This window comes from Semicossyphus pulcher, unplaced genomic scaffold, assembly GCF_022749685.1.
Source record: "Semicossyphus pulcher isolate SPU_LCO1_2020_fin unplaced genomic scaffold, fSemPul1.0.p SCAF_13, whole genome shotgun sequence".
Taxonomy (NCBI): Eukaryota; Metazoa; Chordata; class Actinopteri; order Labriformes; family Labridae; genus Semicossyphus; species Semicossyphus pulcher.
The window spans coordinates 7,772,537-7,797,009 of NW_027211637.1; the positions used below are offsets into that span (position 1 = coordinate 7,772,537).

At 41.2% G+C, this 24,473-nt stretch overlaps 1 protein-coding gene across 1 annotated transcript in view; it reads right to left on the reverse strand.

Moving 5' to 3' along the window:
- lamb2 (laminin, beta 2 (laminin S)) overlaps window positions 1-24,473 on the reverse strand; it is a gene marked incomplete at its 5' end in the record, with an annotated part of 34,093 nt that continues 9,620 nt past the window's right edge. Inside the window, 29 exons of the mRNA XM_069659682.1 lie at window positions 1-2,040; window positions 3,328-3,487; window positions 3,577-3,753; window positions 5,029-5,170; window positions 5,312-5,519; window positions 5,662-5,806; window positions 6,097-6,300; window positions 6,453-6,694; window positions 6,860-7,044; window positions 7,264-7,454; window positions 7,578-7,759; window positions 8,542-8,638; window positions 8,777-8,994; window positions 9,119-9,343; window positions 11,101-11,136; window positions 12,460-12,629; window positions 12,912-13,143; window positions 13,566-13,709; window positions 14,349-14,541; window positions 14,665-14,797; window positions 14,902-15,029; window positions 15,637-15,795; window positions 15,892-16,027; window positions 17,785-17,864; window positions 18,941-19,053; window positions 19,784-19,963; window positions 22,158-22,346; window positions 22,464-22,584; window positions 22,674-22,876. Of these exons, the coding sequence (XP_069515783.1) occupies window positions 1,904-2,040; window positions 3,328-3,487; window positions 3,577-3,753; window positions 5,029-5,170; window positions 5,312-5,519; window positions 5,662-5,806; window positions 6,097-6,300; window positions 6,453-6,694; window positions 6,860-7,044; window positions 7,264-7,454; window positions 7,578-7,759; window positions 8,542-8,638; window positions 8,777-8,994; window positions 9,119-9,343; window positions 11,101-11,136; window positions 12,460-12,629; window positions 12,912-13,143; window positions 13,566-13,709; window positions 14,349-14,541; window positions 14,665-14,797; window positions 14,902-15,029; window positions 15,637-15,795; window positions 15,892-16,027; window positions 17,785-17,864; window positions 18,941-19,053; window positions 19,784-19,963; window positions 22,158-22,346; window positions 22,464-22,584; window positions 22,674-22,876 (4,730 nt within the window). The remainder of the gene's footprint in view (window positions 2,041-3,327; window positions 3,488-3,576; window positions 3,754-5,028; window positions 5,171-5,311; window positions 5,520-5,661; window positions 5,807-6,096; window positions 6,301-6,452; window positions 6,695-6,859; window positions 7,045-7,263; window positions 7,455-7,577; window positions 7,760-8,541; window positions 8,639-8,776; window positions 8,995-9,118; window positions 9,344-11,100; window positions 11,137-12,459; window positions 12,630-12,911; window positions 13,144-13,565; window positions 13,710-14,348; window positions 14,542-14,664; window positions 14,798-14,901; window positions 15,030-15,636; window positions 15,796-15,891; window positions 16,028-17,784; window positions 17,865-18,940; window positions 19,054-19,783; window positions 19,964-22,157; window positions 22,347-22,463; window positions 22,585-22,673; window positions 22,877-24,473) is intronic.

Genomic DNA, 24,473 nt, shown 5'->3' on the forward strand with positions numbered 1-24,473 from the left:
TTCACAAAACTGTATACAGTTTAACTTTACAGCTTCTTTTGGTATTTTTGCTTTGGCAAATCCTAATCAAAATCATGTGGCTGACATTTCATTGTTGATTTGAGTAAAACATGTTTACAAAATAAGTTTTTTGGTTTGTTTTCTTTCCTACACAACAGAAATTGTCATGCAAATAGTTCATGAGTATATGTCCAAGGCACTAAGGCACAATGAGAGACTGTACTTACTGTAGAATACTATATCACTTCAGTAGGCATCAAATACTGCAGGTCTTAAATATTCCATCACAGTTCATTTTGATAAACAAACATTCACAATCTGAGCATTACAAGTGTAGCATTCATCAAAAATAATGGTGATGATAAAAAGGATATTTTAATATTTCAGTAATTACACAATTACATAAGAAGATCATTACGACTTTTATTTGTCCATTATAGAGGATAGTTAGCTTAGCATAAAAACAGCTAGCCTGGTTCTATTCAAATATAAAAAAAGCATATCTACAGGGACAACTAAAATGCACCTATCCACAAGTTATATCTGTTTTTGTAATCCATAAAAAGGACAAAGTGCAAAAAATGACAAGTCGTGCTTCTATGTACAGTTTTGCTCTGTACTATTTTTGTGACCAGGAGCCAAACTTGTTGGAGTCTCCACAAGTTGAGTGTTAACTTTGTGGAGACAAGTAAACCCCAGGAAATCAGATATAGCATGTTAATGACGTTAAGAGGTGATGGGAGGGTTTTTTAAAAGCTTTTTGAACAGAGCCAGGCGAGTAATATTCATGCTAAGTTAAGCTAACGGACGGCTAGCTGTAGTAGTAAATGTATCCTAGTGTATCCCTCTATTAATTTAATTCTCAGTAAAAAAAGTAAACATGGCTTTACAAAATCTAACTACAGTAATCCTTAAAGTTTGCTCCCCAAATTAAAAGGGCTAACTCTAGTTTGACACAATGTCTTCAGAGTTAATCTGTTCTAGCTGCAATATTGAATAGTGACAGATAATTGCATCAGCAGAACTGAGTTGCTAGCATACACTCTTAGCTTAAAGTGCCCTCTACCTTTTTCCTGTGTAGCATTATTGTACAGCCATCCTCCTACTCCAGGCAGAGGTGGTTTTGGGGCTAGGGATTTATATATGTAGAGGCAAATAGTTCAACTTATTTTCACAAAAGAAATGGTCATATCATTTGATTTACTGGTTTTTGTATAAAGGCAGACAAAAATATGTTTCTAGCAACACAGTTGGGACAACTTTATCAGAAAAAAACACAACATAACAATAATCAATCTCTTCATTACACTGATAAGGTATGTGCTTGAAAAATAAATTCAAACAGTTTTTATTCTGATATTTTAACCGCATGCACAAAAAGTTGTTTACACTGTCCACTGTAGATTAAATGAAGTCGTCTTGAGCACAGCTCAGAAAATACTTCCAGTAGTAACAAAGTCTTCATAGAAAATGGTGAGAAAATTATAATGACCTGTTGGTTCTGAAACAGTCACTCTTAGTAAGTAAAAAAAAGGCATGGTTGAATAACACATTGTTTACAATGCATCGCATCTACCTGATCTGTGACTTTTAGAGGATATTATTCTAAGACTGATACATTTCCAGATTGTTTACCAAATTAAAAACAAAAATTGTGCACTCCAATTAAAAATTGTGAATAAAATATGTGATATCAGACAACCTTTACATGTTGCATCATGGGTATAAATATCTTAGCAACTGTATTAAATACTTACATAACAGACAGTTTGCACACAAAATATGCATTTTCACTTGCAGAGTGCAGAGGTACTTTGATTGTTTTCATTAGGGCCTATTGTACAGTTAGTGAATCTGAAAAACATGACAGAATAATACGATTATTCTAACATTGAGTGGTGAATTACTGGCATGTGTTGTAGATCTGGATCTGTTTGTTGATATCATTGAGGATGGCTTTCATGTTGTCCTCCAAGCCATCCAGCTGACGTGCTTTTCCTTCCAGCTTCTTCTGGTTCTCCTCGTAGTTTTTCTCCAGCTCTGTGGAAAGCAGAGATTTCAGAGATAGTTACACAGCAAGGCATGAGCAAGACAGGTACAGAAGCGCAATATTGATTTGTTTGGCTGCTAAATGTTTAATACTTATTTGGTGCAATAATTGTTCATTTAGCCATTTATTGTTTAATAATTGTTAATTTAGTAATACACTGTACTATTCACTGCTTTTTCACTTTACTGCTAGGCTGGACTGCTTCATTTCAGCTTATACTGTGAACACTGTTAATACTGTTTATATATAACTTAGCTATTTATTCATACCTAGCACAACTCATTTCTATATGCATATAGCCTCATATATATAAAGTATATATATATATATATATATATATATATATATATATACATGTTCTTGTACAGATTTTGTAATGCTGCTGCACTATAAAGTGCCTATCCTATCAAATACGTAGCATTTGGTGCTGCTTTAAGTCATTCTGGAGTCATGCTACTTGACCTGGGTGTTGATTTTGATAGTCCATCATCACATGCTTTGAAATCGAGTCAGCAAACACATTGACCTGTCTATAAACCTATTGTACAACTGGCCTCTAATCTCCTAGATTCACAGAATGAGACGAAAGGATAAATGCCACTCTGTGGACACATGACTTTCAGTTCCAGCTATTTTATGGTTGAGTGTTAAGTCTTCCCGTTTTCACTCTCCGCGCTAAGCTAAGTGGCTGTTCTTATTTATTGTACATACATGAAAGAGGCATCATCCATTATCCATACCACTTAGATTCAGGGTTGTCATTGGATGAGAGGCGGGGTACACTCTGGACTGATCGCCAGTCAATCACAGGGCTGAGACATAGAGACAGGCGACCACTCACGCTCACATTTACACCTAAACATGCAAACTCCACACGGAAAGGCCCACTATGCCCGAACCATGATTTGAACCGGGAACATTCTCTGAGGCGACAGCACTTACCAATGCACCACGATGTAGCCAAAGAGGTATCAGTGATCTTGCTTTTGAGCTAGTGTAGGTGTGTAGGTATTTTCTCTTTCCTCATCTTAACTTGCATTGAATTAGCCTATGCCAATAGAATTAATAGAAAAATATAATTTTCATAAACTTGTGACAGATTCCTTTGCCCTTTAAAAGTTACAAGAACTGTGTCTTTCTTATTAGAATCAAGCTTTTTTTTAAAATCTAAAAACAGATTTAAACATGTTTTTCTTTATTTAAAAACACACAGGCATACACAAACACACCCACAAACAAACACACATTTAGGCACACACAGAGATATTAATAAGCACCTGCTAGTCTCTGGAGCTTGCTCTGGGCATCTCTCAGCAACTCCTTCGCTTCATCTCTGAGTCTCTCTGCCCTTTTCTTGGCATCCTTCACAGCCTTGGCCTTTGTGTCGACCCGCTGCTGGACCTCATGGTACTTATCCGTCAGCTGGCCGTCTAGAATCTGAGCATCAGACAGGAGAGAGGTTTCCTATAACAGCTGTGTACACTTTAATGAGGCACAGTGTGGCACACACAAACACGGGCTCACACCTGCTTGGCTTCGTTTGCCTTGTCTCGAGCCATGGTGGCTGTCTCTTCGGCTCGGGCCGCTGCCATGCTGTTGTTGGCACGTTTGGTCTTCAGGGCGGTGATCTCCTGTCCCAGCGTGCCCAGGCGGTCCATGGCATCATTCAGGTCCTTCTCACTGTTGGATGTCTCCGACTCAATCTGATGAGAGAAACAAGCAAAATGAATTTTGATCATTCCTAAATAATACATTGTTTGCGTTGGTTGGATTAAGCATTATGTGTTCATTTTGTGCCAGGGTTCTCAAAATTTAGTCCTCGACAGCCGTGAAATAACCAAGTATGTGATTGTTTTGAAGGCATGAATGGACATAATTTTTGTCATGACTTTGTATGAGCCTGTCTTTACAAGGGTATCATTGTTACAATATAATGCTGTAAAAAAAAGTTCATTGAGCTACTTAGCATGTGCAAAACAATCTCTAAGGGCATTTTATTGTATTTACACATTTATGATTTTAATTATGGTTGGCCTGTTATTCAAACCTACATTAATATATTTTCTAGCCACCTGTGATCAGTTGAGAGTAGTGAAAGTCATAACTGACATATTGTCAATGTTAAAGTTGGCAATCAGGTTCATTAACAACTACTTATTTATACATTCAGCAAATATGAAGCAGCTTTCATTTGGGGTCATCTGACAATGATTTAGTTTCTTATTAATCTCTGTTAACAGACATCTGCATGCTAACAGCTAACAACCCGCTCTAGATCCAAAATTCAAACTTCGCTTGGCACTGTCTCACGAAAGCCGTTCAGATTTCCCGACTTCCTGGAATGCATCAGAAATGATCGATCTGACCTCTGTTCAACACAGGACCATTTTAAAAGTATTTTTCTTCTCCTCTTGAGGTCAGACCTGACAAAGCTTCATTTCTAATAAATCTTCATCACAAATCTACATCATGATGTCGAAGTTTCGGCAAAGGTAAGACCTGTTATTAAAAGTAAATCACAAGAAAAACGGTTTCTCTTTCTGTAAACAATACAGCACGCGGAAAAGGGAAGTCTTGACCTTGACTTTAGCTGATAGGATCCGAGATTGGGGGTTTATCTCTCCACTTGAGAGATAAACGATATAAGTCCAACATTCATTCTCAGTGGGCGATGTCTTTCTGTCCAATAATTCTTGAAGAAAATATCTGGCTGTTGAGTTAGGTATTATCTGTTTGTTTGCTGTGACAAGTAATGTACAGTGAACGAATCAGTGCATTTTCCCTGAAACCAGCTGCGTGCTGTGGCTGAGAGGATGCAGATAAAAGGCCAGAGACTGATTTAAAGTTTAGTGGAACTGAAGAGTGTGGACCCTGTCAACCAGTAGAGCTGTGGCTATTTGTACTAAAGAGGACAGTAAAAATATAACTTAAGGCTCAGACAGACATTCAACTGCAGCATTTATCCTTTACTTGGTTACCTGTGCCAGTCGAGCCTCAGTCTCCCCAATATCAGCTTTGGCTCTCGCGATGGCCTTTTCTGCTGATGTCTGGGCAGTCTTAGCATCCACCAGGGCCTGTTTCACTGTCTCTGCCGTGGTCTTCACCCCCTCTGCATTGTGCCTGTACAATAACACAATGTCACTGACAATAAGTCATCTTTAGGGTGGATACATAAATGTGGAATACAATTTTTAAATACAGTAAGTACAGTAATTCTGTTCAAATACGAACATTTATTTTAAGATATGACTCTGTTCTGACCTTGCCCTCTTGGCATCCAGCAGCAGCTGCTCTGCCTTACGCACATCCTCCTGCGTCCGCTCCAGGATGGCGTCCACATTCGAAAGGCTGCGAACCCGCTCCTTGATTTCATCAGCGAGATGTCTGATCTGGAGAGGCGAGGCTGGGATGGAGAGCTCCAACACACGGTTAGCCACTGACTCAATGCTGTCTGGGTCTGCACCCTCCTCTGAGAGAAAGACATGAGAGGCCACAAAGATCAGAAAGGACAGGCATCACAACTATTCGAAATGTTCATGGTAAACCTGCAATGTGTACATGTTAAATACAGTACATTATAACCTATAAACACAGTGCACTGCAAAACTCACGAGTGAGGAAGTCTCTGATTTGTTTGATGAGGTCTCTCAGGTCATTGTTGGAGCGCTCCACCTTGTTCTTGGTGGCGGTTGCTTTGTCGAGAGCAGCCTGGGCTTTGCTCTTAGCCTCCTCTGCCTTTGTCTTGGCATCTGCCACCTGGATAAAAGGCAGAAATGCTTATTAAATGTTAGTCACATAAGACTAACAGATACTTGTTCAGAGAACCTATTACCAAAAGCTAATGTCTTTACTAGTGTTTAGCTTAATTATTGGCTGCATTCCATCCGGGTCTAATGAAAGGACCCCTCTAAAATGATTCTTCCTGTATTTACTGATGCAAAGAGGAAGCTCTAAAAATATGTAAAACAAAGAAAACAACCTAAATATCTGGTCTAGCCTAACAGATATGATGTATTATACATGAAAGTTGTCATATCCCTCCTAACCTTGGTAAAGAGTCCCTCCACATCCTCCATCGCTTTGTTCAGCTCACTCTCTGCATGCTTGGCTCTCTCCAGGGCATTGTCAGCCACTGCTACAGCTCCATTACAGTTAAGTCCTCCACAGTGGCGGTTTCCTTCGTCGTCACGGCAACCTGCACCCCCACATGGACTTTCCTCACAGGTGGCATCACCTGGGGCGCCGCAAACCTGATGGGACAGGTGAACATGTAATTGTACTTGTAAATCATCAGCTGTCTGTGTAGGTGTAAGACCGGAGACTTCCCTCCTCTACTGTCCTATAAAGCCAAAACAAATAGGTACACGTTTGCTGCTTTAAATAATAAAGAATGTGATCAAACCTTCTCATTAATCTTCTTCATGTCCAGGCCCTGAGCTCGGGTGTTGAGGTCTCCAAGTGCACGCTTGTTTGCGGCATTCTTGCGGTTGAAGTCGTCCTTCTTGGCGCTGATGAGGCGCTCAGTACGGCGGCGAGTGTCTGCTGATTGGCTCACTGTGCTGGGCCTGGTGGTGGTTGATTCATTGGCACGCCGCTCTGCATCCTGAGACTTGTTGTAGGAGCTGCGGATGCTGTCGTACGCACCTATAGGAAGAATAGTATATTTTTACTTAACACATTTCAGATTAAAAAACGATGCTGAAGTAATTTTGAGGATTATCACTTCAAAGAAATGGAAATCTGACAGCAGCAGAATGTTTCAGGCAATAAATCCTAAATAATGAGGATCTAATCTTTGTCTTTTCTCACCTAGGAAGTTGGAGTTTTTTAGGATATCCAGCTGGCGGTGTAGCTGATCTGAAGTAAGGTTTAGTTCTTTGGCCTCTCTCTCAAGAGCACTCAGCTCCTTGCTCGCCTCAGAGTTGCTGTCCTGGACGATGGTCAGGTCTCCTTCCAAACGGTTCAGGGTGTCAGTGGTCTCACTGATCTGCGCTCTGCAGATAAAACAAGCAGTTGTTGCAGGATGTAAATTGTAATCCTGATAAATCACATGATCTAACATGTGCTTTCTTTGACAAATAGGGTTTTTCTCAACTCAATAGAATATTTCCTGTTTCAAGTTTGATACTGCTTCTTTATTTATTGTAAATGTATTATTTAAATACATTTAATAGATAATTTCACATGGCAAACTGCAAAGGTAACAGCTGTACCTTAGATCTTCAATAAGCTCCATGAGCGTAGCGACGGCTGCAGCAGTGGCATTGCGTGCATTGACAATCCCCTGAGCTTGTGCCAGTTTCTCCTCCAGGTCTCTGAAGGCCTTCTCATAGGCCCCGGTAAGCCCAGTGGTCTGAATCTCGTGGGCACGCTCTGCTAGAGTCTTGGTACGCACTGCCAGGTCCTGGTAATGATGCAAAAATAAGAAGAGAAAGATAAAGGTTGACCCAATCAATCGCTTATTCAGTATTCACATTTGGCCTCTGCTGGCTGAAGATAAGATCAACTCTTTTGCATGAAACTGCACCTGCACTATGCGATCCCAGTCCCCAAAGCACTGGTGACAGGGCTGACAGTTTGGGAACTGGCCAGAGAAGCCTCTGGCACACTGATCACAGCGGACACCTGACACCCCCTGCTGGCAGACACAGTGGCCGGTCGCCCGGTTGCACTGAGAGGTCTCGATGCCACGCCAGTCACAGTCACAAGCTGGAGGGCGAGAGAAGAAGAAAGATGGAGTGGTCAGAGAATATGGAGAAACGGGTCTTAGTGTATAGTCAATGCATTTCTTTACTTCTTTATCAACTGAGTAAAAGAGAGTGTTACTTATTGATTATAACGCTGAAAGGCCCCACAATAATTGTATTACTGTTCTGAAACAAACTGTCCTATTAGAAACAACCACAATTATAAATGGCCTTTTGCTTCCTAAAGTTGCATGTATGTAGTCCATCTATTTTGAATGTAATTAATCATATTTGTGTTCATTCTAATATTTCTTCATTTCCATACAGTCATAGTTGTTCTGAAAATAAAATGTAAAATCATCATTAATTGACACTTATCAGAGACTTTAAGGGGCAAATGAATGGAAGCGAGACAAAACACTTGAACACCGAAAGGGTTTTAATGGCACTAGATGTTTTTTCAGGTGTAGATATCTCCTACTTCACTGAAAATACACATAAATAAATCATTAAACTATTGCTTTAGATGCCAAGATGTGCCATGAATGCTTCTTGGGCTTAGCCTTGACATTTGTTTTGTGAGCCTTTGGTACCTAGATGTTCAATTCAACCCCCATCTCGCTCTCTATGTGTATTAGTTTATATTTAAACATTATTAGTACAACTTGATAAACTGCTTGTACTGTATGTGTTTGTGTTTCTGAGTGATTCAGCCTTTGGCAGAGAACCAATTTTTATCTAGCAGCTTTAGCATGCTAATCAGCTTCACCCTAACCTTGAACCGTGTGTCTCCATGTTTTGTACCTCTGCACTGTGTCCTCGGGTCTCCCCAGTAGTTCTCCTGACAGTCTGTGCAAGTCTTCCCTCCAAAGCCATCACGACACTGACACTTTCCAGTGAACTGCAGAACACAGAGTGATTACGTGAATAAGACATAATCATCTACTTCTGTTTTTATCAGTGTGAATGAATGTGGACTTATTTGCACTTATATTGCACCGTGAGATGTGCTTCATTGAATGTGTTAAGTGTTCCCTACCTCATTACACGAGGAGGTGACTGAGTTGTTGGGATCACAGCCGCAGCTTTCGCAGCCCCTCCCACTGGCCAGGTTCCAGTGGTTGGGGGCACAGTGGTCACATGTCAGACCCATGACGTTTGGTAGACACTGGCACTGCCCCGTGGCACGCTGACACACGCAGTCCTCACGCTGCATACACTGGCTGTTGTCAGTGCCCAGGAAGTTACATGTGCACTCTGAAGGGCAAAAAGGCAAAAAAGAGCATGCCATCATCATGATGTAGGTTTTTTTCTTTTTTTAATTCATACTGAGGCATATACATTTTTTTGTACACCTTTTTTCAATGTACGTGTCACTCACTCCTGCAGTTGCGTCGGGATGCGTCTCCAAAATAGCCGCTCTTGCAGATGCCACAGTTCGGCCCCTCGGTGTTGTACAGGCATTTCCTGCACTCTCCGGTCCGCCTGTCACAAGCTTCCATGTCGGACATGTCTATGTTGTTGTTGCACTGGCATGGCTGGCAGCGCCCTCCGGGCTGAGAGGGGTTGCCGTAGTAACCAGGGGCACATTCCTCACATCTGGCACCTAAATCGTAAGAAAACAGGAAAAAAGAGCCACAGGCAAGAGCAACAATCAGAGAGATGTAGATGGAGGGGATATGATGATTTTATTTGTATTTTAAATTATATTTTTGCTAAATGAATATGTGAAGTGCTCCACAGGATATCACAAGCAGCTTTTAAGGTGTATGAAACAGCAGAAGCTGAAAACTTGTGAATATACAACAGTAGTATGAACAGGTGATCGTAGTTTAACAAAGTAATGAGGGCCCTCCTTATACGACTGGGATTACTTTTTTATCCTTGACAGTATATTGAAAAGCAGAGTGTCTACAATCACTTCTCATTATGTATATATATATAATCCGTACTACTGTTCATCCACTCTTATGTACATAACATTAGAACACTAGATCTTGATAATAGAAAAATGTTAGTCGAACATTTGGCTTAACCATCTCTGCAAAGCATCATAATGTTATTACAGTTTGTCACAAGAATCAGTTCTGTTATCGTCACTCAAAGGTTAACCAGCTCTCATTAGTTAAGGGTCTTTGTCATCACGCCTTTCATAAGAGGACAAAACGTTACTATATGTATTTATTACGTAATGCTTTAACAATTGTCAGGGGTCATTTAGATTCCATTATTTTGACACGATGATATCACACAGTGGGCACATCCCGTAGTGTGTTTGGCTGCATCTATAAAATACCTTTCATGAACTAATGTTATATACTGTAACACACAGTTACAACAACAGTCAGGCAGAAGTAAACTTTTTTCCCATTCATTCACTCAGGCTGTTTCTCCTCACTGTCACATCTTTTTTGCTCTCCTTTTCGGTTGGACTCAGATTAAGAAATATTTGGCATATTTGAGTCTAGCAGGGAAAAAGAGCACAGCAGGAAATAAGAGGAAAAATGTAATGAAAAGGTGGGGAAAGGAAGGCAATAGGACTGTTTGAAAAGAGTAAAAGCTGAAGTAAGAGGGAAGATTAAATGAGAGAGAAATGAAAGAAGGAGAAAGTTGGATAAAGGACAGGAGTTTAAGTGAAGTAGTGGTGAGAGAAAGTTGGGTAGACACAAATGTAATCAACTACAGTCTGTACCCTCTGTGGTGCTCAATCTGAAATGCCAGGCCGGTGAAAAAAGTGACATCAGTTAGTTATCATGGCTGTACGGCTATATTGTTGGCACAGATCTTTTATTCCTGGGAATGACAACTTAAAATGACAATTATCGTCCCAGCATCAGTCACTCAGAGATCAAGATAAGCAGTGAAACCTATTTCTAACACAAGAAAGAAGCTGACCCAGACTCAGAATCTACCAACACGTGCACAAACCTGTAGCCATATTGAGCTTCCTCACAATTTCTCCACCTTTAATTTGAAAGGCAATTTTTTGGAGAGGAAAAAAACAGACTTTTTGACACAAAAACTGAAAAATATTTGATTCTGGGTCAGGTCCTTGTATTGCGAACATTTACGCAGACCTGGTTCAAATACTGTTATTAATAAACCACTTACAATATAATCTAAATATCAATTTTAATTACTGTTATTTGTTTCTCAAGTGCCATAGATAGAAGTATTTGATAGGGTATGAAGTTATTCTTTGAGCCAGGTCTCACACATGGGCAGTATTGCACTATGGCACAGCACAGCTGATGGGAGGGGTGCTGAAGCCATGCATGGGTAGAGTTGGTAAAGTGGAGGGTTGGTGGAAAATATAGAGGGAGGAGGAGGGGAAGGGATCAGGGGTCAACCATCATTACTCACGCTTAAAAATGGTCGCCCCGGAGCGTTTAACAATCCCTGTGCCAGTAATACAGGGGAGGGAGGAAATGATACAGGTTACCATTCAACAGAGCCTCGTCACATAATGAAGAAGATGTGAGCTTTATAACTTAAACAGTTTCAGAAAAGCTCTGGAGGAGGTAGACTCACTGGAGCATAAATGAAGCTTTACACCAGGCACAGAACGGAGAACAGCGTCGGTCATTGCCAGCTTCTGACTGATGCGGTTCATTTTCACATGTTGAATAAGTAGCAAATGTAACTACAGCTATCTGTGCGCCCATGGGCGTACTTTGTAGAACTTTCCTGCTATTTAAAGGGTGCAAAATTCAGAAAGTAAGATGTGTTTTTATACTCAGCTTGATATACACACAGGAATGTGTTTTCTCACATCATTATTGCGCTCTCAGCAATGAGCTGTTGTTCTAGTGATGCCAAAAGGCGTGGGCACGCTAACAACTGCCATCTCAATCACTTTTTCATCTCAGGGAGCATTGTGTGATTCCTGCTGTTCCTTTAGATGGTGTTCTTCGCACATGAGCAGTTTCCTCAGCAGAAAGCTGATCACTTTTACAACTTCACAAATTCACCATTAAAACATAAATTGGGGGCGCTGGTTAAGCTCAATTGGTAGAACAGGCTCTACGCAGAGGCTGCGAGGTTCAAATCCCGCCCTTGGTCCTTTGCAAAAACAGCAATTTGCAGGTGTGAGTTTAACATTAAACCTGATTGGTTTAATGTTAAGCCACAAACACACCTTTGAAGAACTAAAAACCAACCCAATAGGTTACCCCTTTCCGCATTGCACTTTACTTTACGCCCTGATTATGCACTGTTTAATCAACATAAGAGGAGTTGGACACACCTTAGTTGTACTTGCATAGTGCACTATAGACCAGGGACAATGATCTTCTAAACAGAGCTCTTAAACATTGAAGTTACAGATACTGTAACTTCAGGTTTTCCTTTAAACTCTGTTATCCACAAACACGACTATTGATGCACTGAAGCTAAGAAAGATGAGATGGAATGTCACTATTAAGTTTTTCTTTTCATATATTGACTTTTCATGTATTTCATATAACACTGACACAAAGTGAATACTGAGGAGCAGTATGATGATGCTGTGGAGTTCAGGTGTATGACAGGTTCAACGGGTGGCCTCTTTAATTGAAATGAATTTCAATGTGAAACTCATTTTAATTAACACATCTGGACACATAGAGGTTTTTTTTCAGCATCACTTGCTGGTAAGGGACGAGAAATGTGCAGACAGCGAGAACGGATGGAACAGGAGGGACAAAAAAGAAATGTAGAGACAAAGTGTCATCTAAGGTTTACCTGTGTAACCCTGGTTACAGTTGCAGATAATTTGTTTGTTACGGTTGTCCTGGTAACAAGATGCAGCAAAATGGCGTCCACTGTTGGGCCCGTCTGGACAGGGGCAAGGACGACACTGACCACCTGATGCTATGCCCAAAACTGGGTTACCGTAGTAACCATTGGCACACCTACAGAAACAGACATCAGTTAATTACCAGCTTTTCTACAACTATGGAAATACACAATTGTTAAAAAAATAGGCTAAATTTAATTAGTATTACTGAAGTGTTAACTGTACCTACAAAAAATAAGTAAATTAGCACTGAGGGGTTTATTTTCTGATGAACACAGCTAAATTTATATCCTCCAAAGCCTTTAAATCCCTTTCTTTATCCCCTTATCCCTGTGATATTTTATGTTTAAACTTAGCTGACCTCTGCAGCTTGGTCACCTTCCCACTGAAACATCACCTGTCACACTTGTCTCCTCCAGTGTTGTCCCTGCAGCTGAGGCAAGCTCCGGTCCTCTGATCGCACTCGTCAGCATGTCCGTTACACTGACAGGGTCGGCAGCTGGGGAAGCCCCAGTGACCCGCCTGGCATCCGTCACAGCGCTGACCAAATGCTCCCGGACGGCACTGGCACTGACCGGTGAACTTGTGACAAAGTCGAGTCACGGAGCCCTCCAGGCTGCAACCGCAGGCTGGACAGAGGGGGGACAAGGATACAGAGGGGCATATAAGAAGGAGGAGAGGATGATAGGAGTGGAAAGGAGAAGGAATCAAAGACAGAATGAGAAAATAGGACGTGAAATTAATTATTTAAATGAAGGGGCATTAGATCTGTAGCTGTGCAGAGAGACAGCAGAGGGCGCCAGCAGCACAGCAGATAACATGAAAGGCACTGCACAGAACGATGTAGGATAAACAACTGATGCCAATATTCTTGAGTTTATGTTTTGAGGGGGAGGCTAGCACATGCCTTACTTAGCCCTTCCAAGGAAAGTTTAAACATTCACTGAAAAAAAACCCCAATTAAAATATGGAAAATGTTATATTACATCGTATCCTCCGTAAACAAGTCTGGATTTCAAGGAAAAACTAAAAAAGGCTCAAAGTTCCTAACCTATGCAGCCTGAGGGTCCAAAGCCGTAAGTTCCTGGAGCACACTGGTCACAGCGTCGACCAATCACATTTGGCCTGCAGCGACATTGGCCCCCGCGGACATCACAAACGGAGCTGATGGACCCCTGAGGGTCGCAATTACAAGCTGGAGGAGGAGAGAGAGGCACAGATATAAAGTCAATGGACAAATAAAGGCTGCTGACTGAAAATACATTCATGACTGCAAGGTTAATATGATTCATTATAACTTTCACAGTTCACCTAAATATGTTGTGAATATAAACAGCAGACAGGCTGAGATCAATATGTCCCCCACTTTTTGATACTGAAGCTGTCTTAGATAGATTTTAATTACGAAAAAGACAGTAAAAATGTGTTTGGACTATGATAGAACAAGTAATAGCCCTGTCTAGGGCCATTATTTTAGCTGTACATAGGCTATATTTAAGGGCTAAAAGGGTTACAGCTGACAATGCATATCAGAGCAAAACCCAAAATGTGAAACATGTGAAAGAGACTGAATGTACCCTAATTAATGCCATTAATACATTTCTTTTCAGTATGGATTGATGTCTGTGTCTGGGAGATGAGCATTAGGTAACAAGCAAATGGCCAAGTAAACAATTAAATACACCCCACATGTACAAAATAGAAATAATAACTTTTCTGATCCCAATTAAGAGAAAATATTTTCTATTCTTTCACAGGAAAGTCAGAGGTCGAGTAGAGGTCAACTGCAGGATAAACATCATTAAACAAGGCGGAGTATTCTACTTTCACTCACCAAGAGCCCCGTCATTGATGATGGCCGACATGCTGGTGACAAGTTTGGCACAAGTGTCACTCATGAGTGGGCGGGTCACACTCTTGGCCCCCTCGTGGCAGCGGTAGCGCTCGTAGGTCTGCTTCCTGATGTTAGAGGCTGGATCACCTGCGTTGAACATCTCCATGGAGGAGTGGCGTGGCATCAAGGCGATCTGAAGCAAAAAGCAGAGATTCAAGAAACTAGAATAGAGGAAGTTGTTTCTGTGTCGAATGAAAAATTAAAATGTCTTCATGATGTTTAGTTTAGAGGACTGGAGAAAAGACATTCATCTTACAGAATCCACGAGGAGGAGAGCGTTAGCGGCTCCGTTGAGGATGCTGTTGGCATCCTGATAGCGTCTGAAGTCAAAGCGGAGGGTGTAAGTCACTCCTCTCTCCAGACACACAGGCTGAGGAGGGACCACAAACCTGCAGCAGACACAGTCACGCACAGTTAACATTCAGTGATTCTGGATGTGTGTGTGTGTGTGTGTGTGTGTGTGTGTGTGTGTGTGTGTGCTTGAGTAGCCAACCTGGCTCCAGCAGGCAGGGAGACAGTGATTCTATCATCATCTGGGATGGTGTTTCCACAGGGACTGCTGGTAGGAATCAGCCCTGGACGGACCACTGTTATCCGAACCTCCTCCCAGTCTCTAGGCATCTATGTAGAGTTATTCACACATATTTAATATGCAGTTATGTATTTCTGATTATGAAATATGAGTGCATGAAAAGGTGATGTCTAAAGCTTCAATTGATACATGTGCATGACTTCTAGAAAAAGTGCAGAAACACACAAGACCACCAGCATTCCCCATAGCGATGATATTCAGTGGAGGTTTGTCTCTACAGGTAAGGCTGCACATATTTGAAGGGATATTTTAACAAATACACTTATTTATCTACTTGCAGAGCAAAAGATTGATACCTCTCACCTATCTGTATGTCAGTTTAGAAGCTTGAGCCAGTATAAAGCTAGCTTAGCTTAGCATAAAGACTGGACACAGGGGGGAATAGCTAACATGGTTCTCTAAAGGTAACAACAGCTGCCTAACAGCGACCTCTTAATTACAAATGAACATGTTCTTTTCACGTAAAATCCACACAAACCAAAATGTAAAAAGTTTGCTTATTGCTGATTGCTTATTTTACTTAAAGAATGACAGAAAACATTTGTATTTTACACATTTTTTAAACCTTAACTTTAAGCATTTTATTTTGCCTATTACCAGCAGAGATTCTAAATGCATGTGTACAAACGTACAGACCTGTGACTCATAGCGGATAAGCAGGTCATATTCCATAGAGTATGGGATGTCACTGATGACAAACTCCAGGGTGCCACCTTCAGGCACCCGAGCAAAGCCAATGCCCGTCCATGTGGCGGGGCGACCCAGCTGGTGCTCCCTGGTCTCCAGTGTACAGCCCTGAGGATATATTAAATATTCACATATATTAAAAATATATATTTCCTGACTAAGGCCACAGAAACGCTTTGTGTGCCGGAGTACGAGTGGGCTCACCTGTCCCATTTTAGCCAGCTCAGCCTCATAAAGGAAGTGATCCTGAGCCATGAAGAAGTACCCAGACTCCACCTGTGTGCACTGGCGCCCTGTCATGTGACCGCGGCAGCGACACTGACCGCTCTCCATGGAGCAGCTACAAAGAGAAGACATAAGCAACTTATTTATTTGCTATTTGTTATTTTACTGATATAAGTGATATGAGCTGCCTTAGGTATATTGAGTATTTAGCCTTTAATCAGTCATATGAAAAAAACATATTACTAATAATTAAATTTTTACAGTTATGCTCCTCTGGCATTGAAGTTAGAAAAAATCTGGCTTTAATCTTTCTTCCTTAAAACAAAACACGCTAACAAAGTTTCATCAGCCATGCTAGCTCATTGTTAGCTTATACTTAGCAGAGCAGTACTTTGTGTTGATGCTAACATTAGCATATTTAAAGCTCCTGTGAGGAGTTTTTTGATGGTTATGAAACAGTCTGAAATTAATTCTGATGACTCTGTATGACCTACAAAAGCAAACCAGACTATCAGCGACAAGATTGATTAATTTCCATATAGTTATATTTACTGCCTGAAACCACTGGTGGGGGGAAGGTGTCAGATGAAGCGATTAACTGCATGCTGCCTTTGTTTACATTTTCCAGGGAAAAAAACTAAACTGAGTGATACATATGACTGTTAAAGAAAGCAGGATGATATTTTTTGTTAAAAACCACCACTTAAGCATGTACAGGACAAAATCAGCAAAGAAATAAGAGGTCAGCTTCATCCACAGGGGGCGCCAAAAACAACACAAACCAAAAGTTCCTCAAAGCAGCTTTAAATACACAAAATGATAATACTAAAATGTTGATGTTCAGCAGGTTTAATGTTAACCATGTCCACCATCTTAGTTTGCATGGTAGCATAACCAACATGATATAAAGCACTAAACTCGCACTACAGCTGAGGCTTAGGCTACGTTCACACTGTAAGCCATAGTGCTCAATTCTTTTTTATCTTAGATACCATTTTTTTCTTTGGCTGTTCACATTATTTTTAAAATAAGGCCAATATCAGATTGCAAGTGTGAACTGGTCACGGTCCTGAACCGAGTCTTTGTTATTACAAAGACTACGCACAGCATGCTGTCATATGTAAACATGAGCCATAGAAGTCAGCGTTTACGGTTTCATGTATAAATTGATGTGCTGTGGAAGCCAGCAAATTCAACAGCAACGAAGACGACAAAGAGGACAAAGAGAGCCCAATTTCTAATTATTAGCTTTTTGTGGAGCAATGGCTGCTACTTCAGTACGGAGGTGTGTTTATATTCACAGTTTGACTCCCGCCAGCACTGAATTGTGACGAATGCCAATCGATAGTGACGTAAAAGTTCAGACTCAGGTCGCACTGCAAAAAAATCTGACCTGCATCTGATTTAGGACCACATTTGAAAAGATCTGACTCCATGTTATTTGTGCATTTCACACTGTCATGAAAAAAACAACAGATTTGGGCCTTTATAGAGAAATGTGGTTAGTTTTGAAGGTATTTCATCATGAACCATTTGTTTTGGACAAATTAAAATGTTGAAACTTGATGTAATCTGAAAAATAAGGTTATGAGATTACCAAAACAGTTTTAATTCATCATAAGAGGAACATTAATATACAAAATGTCATGGCAATGCATTCTATACTTGATAAGAACTTATCCTCAAAACAAAGAGAGCCTCATGGTGGAGCTAGAGGTCAGGGGAACACCAAAGTAAGGAGCCTATAGAGAATGAATGTCTGTGAACATTTCCATGACAACAGATCAGACCAAATCAGGACCAAAGAGGTCCAGCAGCCTCATACTTCATGTATAACCTTTGACTCTACTTTGAAGCTACAGCGTCACTCACTGGTTGTCCAGGGCTCCTCCGATATCACACTCGCAGCCTCTGCAGCCGTTCAGGTCGTGGCTCAGAGCCCAGTGCTCAGGCTGCAAATACAGAAGGACAGACAGAGGGCGGCGTGATTGACAGACAGAAACAGAAGAGGACAGATTAACCACTACACAGACAGACAGCTGAACAGTTAGCCCCAGACAGACATGATGCATCACTCTTCATGCTATTAGAGGGGAAGAGGGGAACTTCCACTCTATCCAGTAAAACAACATTCAGAGCTTTAGGGCATATCATTGCTGTTAATTTCCTGTCAATCGACACTCTTCTACTGTTTAAAAACAGCTGACTTGACAGTGTGCATACTTTGCAGTCAGCAGTTTCAATTTTAGGCTCAGTATGTTTTGGCTGAAGAATTTGTACTTTGGTAAATTGAGTGGTTTCTCTCCTAGTGTTATATAAGAATCTGGTGAATTTAATACTGGTCAGTTCAAGTTTGTGAATAGAACTCATCATCCATTCAGCCAAAGAAATACTGGTATGAGCCTGTTTGTATTGGTAGTCTGACAGACTTTATGGCTATTTTTGGAAAGTTACAAAGGAAAACTAACAGGAAGAAATGACATTAACTTGTACTCTTCTGTGAAGCAGCCTGTTTTCATGTTGAAGTGGACTTTTTGTTTTAATCACCACAGTAAAGGTCGGCTTCTTATCTGTCCAAAGTTGACATTACACTATTGTTACTAAAATCAGGCTTCAAAGTGCTTATCAGAAGACAGCCTCTACTTTCGGAGCAGGTCCAGGCCCCTGACCATTTTAGGCCGGCTGTAACCCACACCTACCGGACAAGCCTCAAATCCCTGGACTAAAATTAGACCTGGTGCCAAGGCAGGGGCTCACATTCCTGCCTACACTATTCCTGGCTGAGTAGGTTTGGGACAAGGGGCTGAATTATAACAGGAAGCTGATAACCAGCAGGGTGGGAGGAAAATATTAGAAAGAAACAGAGTGAAGAAGATTAGTAGCACAAATTTAGAAGTGAAAAGGGAAAAAAGGAAGTAACCAGGCCCATGGAGTAACTCACTGCAACTCAATACCTCCATTCAAGAAGAGAAAGACTGAGAAAGAAAAGACAATGACAGATATAGAGTTGTTTTTTTTTCACTCTTACCAAACATTGGTCACAGCTGCGACCAGTGACAAGACGTTTGCAGAAGCAGTCTCCACTGACCGGGTCACACTGGGAGTTACTCGACACTGTTCCCCTGTGATCACAGCGGCAAGCTGGTGGCACACAGTACACGGTGAAATTGATGAGGTTTCTCACAGATAGTTAATCAGTTACTGCAGCGCATGGAAGAGCAGGTGTTTAATTTGATAAATGCATTAATCAAAGACAAGCCAACATTACTGTCACACAGGCTCCTCCCATCTGGACCTGACTCGTTTACCTTTATGAAAAGTAGCAAGTCACTTTTCTTGCCCTGGGTTTCACCTCTCAGACAGCAGACAGTCTGTCCTATCCTCTGTGGTAAGGTTATAATATCCAAACGTACATGCTTTTTTAGTAAGCCAGAAAAAGATTTAGGGTGGAATTCACTAAAGGATTGCACGGCTTTTGCGCCCGCTAAACCCGCGCAAATTATACAAAAAGCCTCTCGAAGCACACGCAGAGGGTTGAATGCACCCCAAAGTGCACTGCAGAGCAAACAGCGTCTCTGTGCTCCGGTGCTGTTTGTGCCTATTTAAATGTGTCATTATGCAGACATCTGGGGCGAATTCGCAGTACAAAGCATACTTTGGTGAAGAGAAAAGGTATCATATTGTAAAGCAGGCTTGGTAAAGATAGTTGGGAGGCATTTGCAGCCTGATAGTAACCTGCAGACAACAATCAAAGCTAATAATAAAGCTAATTCCTCGCTTATGGGCAACCAACCACTCTCATCTCAAAAGGGACAAAGTGGGCCATTTAAACACTTCTTTGTTTGTGTGAGTTATAACAGAGTGTACTCACGCTGGCATCCCTGAAGGCTGTCAGCACTCAGGCCAAAGTAGCCGGTCTTACACTTGTCACATCGCGGCCCCTCCACATTTGCTTTGCAGCGGCACTGACCCCCCACCATGCCGAGGGAAGGGTCGGTGTGGCTGTCGCACATTCCTCCATTCTGGGAACCATCTGGGTCACAGTCACAAGCTAGGGAAGAGACAGGAGCAAGATGAGTTATAATGTATGAGAAGTTAAACATAATCATGCGTATCTACACTTAGTTTAGTTTGACTGGTTTTGTGCGTTATATAATGCTCTTATGTTGTGTTTAATGTGATTTTAATGTGATTAATGTGTGTGTTTGACTGGACCAGACAAAGAATAGATTTAGATGGGATTAAGCTTTAATGGGAGTCCTAATGAAAGAATGAAATAAAACAATCAAGAAATAAAATGAACATTTAGAACACAGAAAGACACTCAAACATCTGCATCTTCCACATTATCAGTGTGATTACTGCCACAATTATGCAGTAAATATAGTATCTGGCCTTTAAAACTATCAATAGGCATATGGATAAAAGTGTAAATATATCCCATGCTAACAATGCTTGAGGAATCATACTTGGTACACGTGACCTCATGGACTTGAAGTCAACATATTCAAACATGTCACCAATGTCACCACCATGTGGCCAGATATAAACCAGTTTTGCTATTACTGCAACTTGCAGAAGAACCTGGCTAAGTGGTTGTCTATAGAGGACACATCCAGATTTTTGCTCAGACTCTTCTCCTACATGTTTCATCAAATCCTCCCAAACGCATGTCAGTGCCTCGAATATGCAATATATGTGTAGCCTCAGGTAGTTTAATCACTTTCTAGCTAGCCATCTGGCTAGCTGTTTCCAGTTTATGTGCAATGCTATGATAATTAGCAGCTGGTTGTAGCTTCACCGTGGATGCACACGAAATATTCTCCTCATCGAACTCTCTGCCAGTTAGCAGTAATTTTGTCAAACTTTAGTTTGAAATGACAATTTATGCTAAATAGCAACGTTTCAGGGAGCAGGACCACACCACAATTCAAACCAACCTCTCTCCTCCTCTTTGGCTCTTGCATTCTGCACCGCTCCCACCCATCCCTGCTGTTTCTGTTTCTTTCTGTCCTCCCATCTGACGGGCCCTGAGGGGGTTCGTCGTGCCCAGATGCTACAGCGGATCTCCAGTGAAGCTTCCCCAAAACGCTAACCACAACAGGGGTGGCTGTGGCTCAGTGGTAGAGTCGGTTGTCTTTCAATCGGAAGGTCGGAGGTTCGATCCCAGCTCCCTCAGGCTACATATTGAAGTGTCCTTGGGCAAGACACTGAACCCCAAATGGCTCCCATAGCCAACGGGTATGAATGTGATAACTGGTTGACAGTTGGGCATTTTACGTAGCAGCCTCTGCCATCAGTGTATGAATGTGTGTGTGAATGGGTGAATGTGACATGTAGTGTAAAAGCAGCTTTGAGTGGTCGCAAAGACTAGGAAAGCACTATATAAGTACAGTCCATTTACCATTTAACTTCAAAACTTCGACCTCTCCACGCCCAAGCATCATTATCATCAATCTCATTCATCAACAAATTATTATTGCATCCTGTTGATGGTGGTGTCCTTGCTAATGCTGAATGAATGTTTTATAGCACTGATTTTCTTCATGTAACCTTGTGTAATCGCTAATTATCTCTAATCGGATTTGTATATTCTTCGAAAAATAATAAGCTTTTAAGTTTTAAGCTTTAATCCTCAGTCTGAAAAGGTTGAAATGCTTTATAAGCCAAAACACATTGTCAGTAAGTTCAAATTGGTGGTAGATATTAACATGTTTTTTTTTTTTACCTATATCTGTTGGTTACATTACATTACCAAATGTGCAATTTGGATGATTAAAAGTATGCCAAATTAGAAAAATTAGTAGCTATTAGAAGTTTCTGTTTGCAATGTTAACAGTGTTCACATGATTTCTTTCATACATTAAGGTTCTGCAGTGGTCAAGACAAACTTTTGCATCAATTTATAGGCTGGTTAATGGAATTTATTTGCATTAGACATCAGGGAGAAAGAAATCTTCAGAAAGTTTAAGTCACTCAAAAATCTAGAAATATGTGTTTCCTTTCAGTGTGTCTGATTTGATCCAGTAATGAGCGTGTACGTATTGAAAGGCAAATTGCCTCAATCAGACGCTAAGACTTTAAAGTACCTTAATTACTTCAATAAGCTGTGTGGCATATACTGACCGCTGCAGTTCCCTTGTTGATAAGTGGACCAAATCAGCCGAACTAAACTAACTTCCTTCCTGTCGTGGTGCCTTTCACCTAATGCAGTAGCTTGATAGGGAACATTAATCCACACTCACCTATACAAACTCGAGGGTCCCTGATATCCTTTACGGGGTCTTTGTAGTAGAAAGGTTTGCACATCTCACAGTTGCGTCCCATGGTGTTGTGCTGACAGTCGTCACACACTCCTCCGCTGGCATTTCCAGTGGCCAAATACACCGCCATGTCAAAGTGGCACACAGATGAGTGGCTATTACAGTTACACTCTGGAGAAAAAGACAATCATGTCAAACTTGTAAGTCATTGTTCATGTATTGTTGCAGTATATGTAACGATACATGAATATATGTTAATTTCTTCTCTGCGTCCTCCTCTGTACTCACTCTTGCAGGCGTTGGTGTTGCGTCCCTCGGCTGGTCTCCAGGGCAGGTCGTTGTAGAAGTCATCACACTGCTCGCAGTTCAAACCCTTGGTGTTGTGGTTACACACACACCTGCCATGAACCTGAAAAAGAGATGAGAGGGGGAGTTAAGGCTTTTAAATGATCAGAGTTAACGAGAGGAACAAAACTTCTTCTCAAAACTGAAGCTCACCATTCCTTCTATATCATCTCTAATGCCATCGATTGGGGCGCACTCGGAGGCGTGGCCGTAGCAGAAGCAGTTTCCACGTACGACAAGCTCATATATGGCGTAGTAATACTTTTCTTTGATTTCAGCTCTGGGGTCCAACAAGTTGTCTCCCAGTGTGTGAAGCTTTGTGAAGTTCACTCTCAGGTTGGTGATCTTCAGCTGGTCTGTTGAGGAGAGGGCATAAAGAGAATGAATGTGGGAGGAGTAAAACTTCTTGTAACGAGGACACTGTAGTTAAGTTTTCTGTTATATGAGGTTAACAGTCTCATAATAGATCGTGGGAATGAAATACAAAACAAACACACTCACACATTCACACTCACATTTCACAAAAGCCTTTTTGCCCAAGCAAGAAGAGGAAGTCAAGGCCAGCAGAGCATGACAGAGCCATGTGTGTGGCAAAGGATTATGGGTGAACAACAGCTAATGATCTGCGATGGTCGGAGGATTAGTTAGTCCTCTGAGTTTTTGGTAAACTTGTGATTACACTGAACTTAAACAGGGTTAAACAGCGTGAGGATATGATTCCCACAAATAAGCAATTTCACCAGGTCAACATCAAATATTTGAACCATCTTTACAAAACACAACTATTTTTATTTAGTCAACCTAGCAGTAACAAACAGGGTTTAAATGGGGACCTCTTTTTAGAACCAGGTTTGTGTTACTATCTCAGCACACACTGTCTATGGAAGCACAAAAGGGTCATTTTGCACTTAAACTGTATAGATAGAAATTTGCCTCCCATCTTTTACATTGGAATAGCTATAAGAAAGGATCTCTTCATGACGAGTATACCCAGGAACTATGATAACCATTACCAATAACCTTGAATATCCTTATGGGCATTTGAGTATTGATATGAGACTGACTTTAAGAGCCGACTGGTTCATAGATAACGTGTAACTCTGTCTCCAGCCATGCTCCCAGCTTAATAAGGTTGCATTTAGATATTGCAATTGATTGATTGATTGAATTGAATTGTATGACAGGATACAACAAGATTAAGAGTGCCACTCCTGGTTGGTGAATAAGGTTAAAAAGACTCCACGAACACTCTATAAAAGAAACACATTAATGTAAAAATCACTTCATCACACTGAACATATAAATAAATTACAAGGTAAAGTGCCAGAATCAAGCTGCTGAGATATATAAATAAGTTTAAGTGGGTAAATTGCACAGTCCACAGAAGTTATGTTCAGTTCCAGTTAGCTATTGATGTGAGGGATTTGTTTTGGGAGTGTAATATAGCTGTTCATTTTGGATGTTGATTGAGAGTGTGAATGGCTTTGGGGGGAAAATGTTTATGAGTCTGGTAGTCCGGGCTTCAGTGACCTGCAGTGCCTGCCTGAGGGCAGAGGGTCAAACAGGTGGTGTCCAGGGTGAAAGTGGTCATTACCAATGTTTGTGGCCCTGGAGAGGTAGCGGGTGTTCGCAGTGTCTTGAAGAGAGGGAAGAAGGACGACGATGATGCTTTGAGTCAAATGCTAACAGGCTGATATTTAGTGGGTATAGTGATAGCGAGGCTCCCTGGTAGCTCACCATGCACCCTTACCGTCCTTACTGCAGAGGCCCCATGTTCGACTCCAAGCCTCAGCCCTTCGCTACATTTCATGTCAATAAAAGTTGCATGTTTTGTTTACCCATATGATCTTTGTCAATCTAATTCTTCTTTATCTAAGTATGGATGAATATGGAATTTGTTAACATACTCACAAAGGCAGATTAGCAATGGTTCAGGCAGTGTGGCTATCGTCT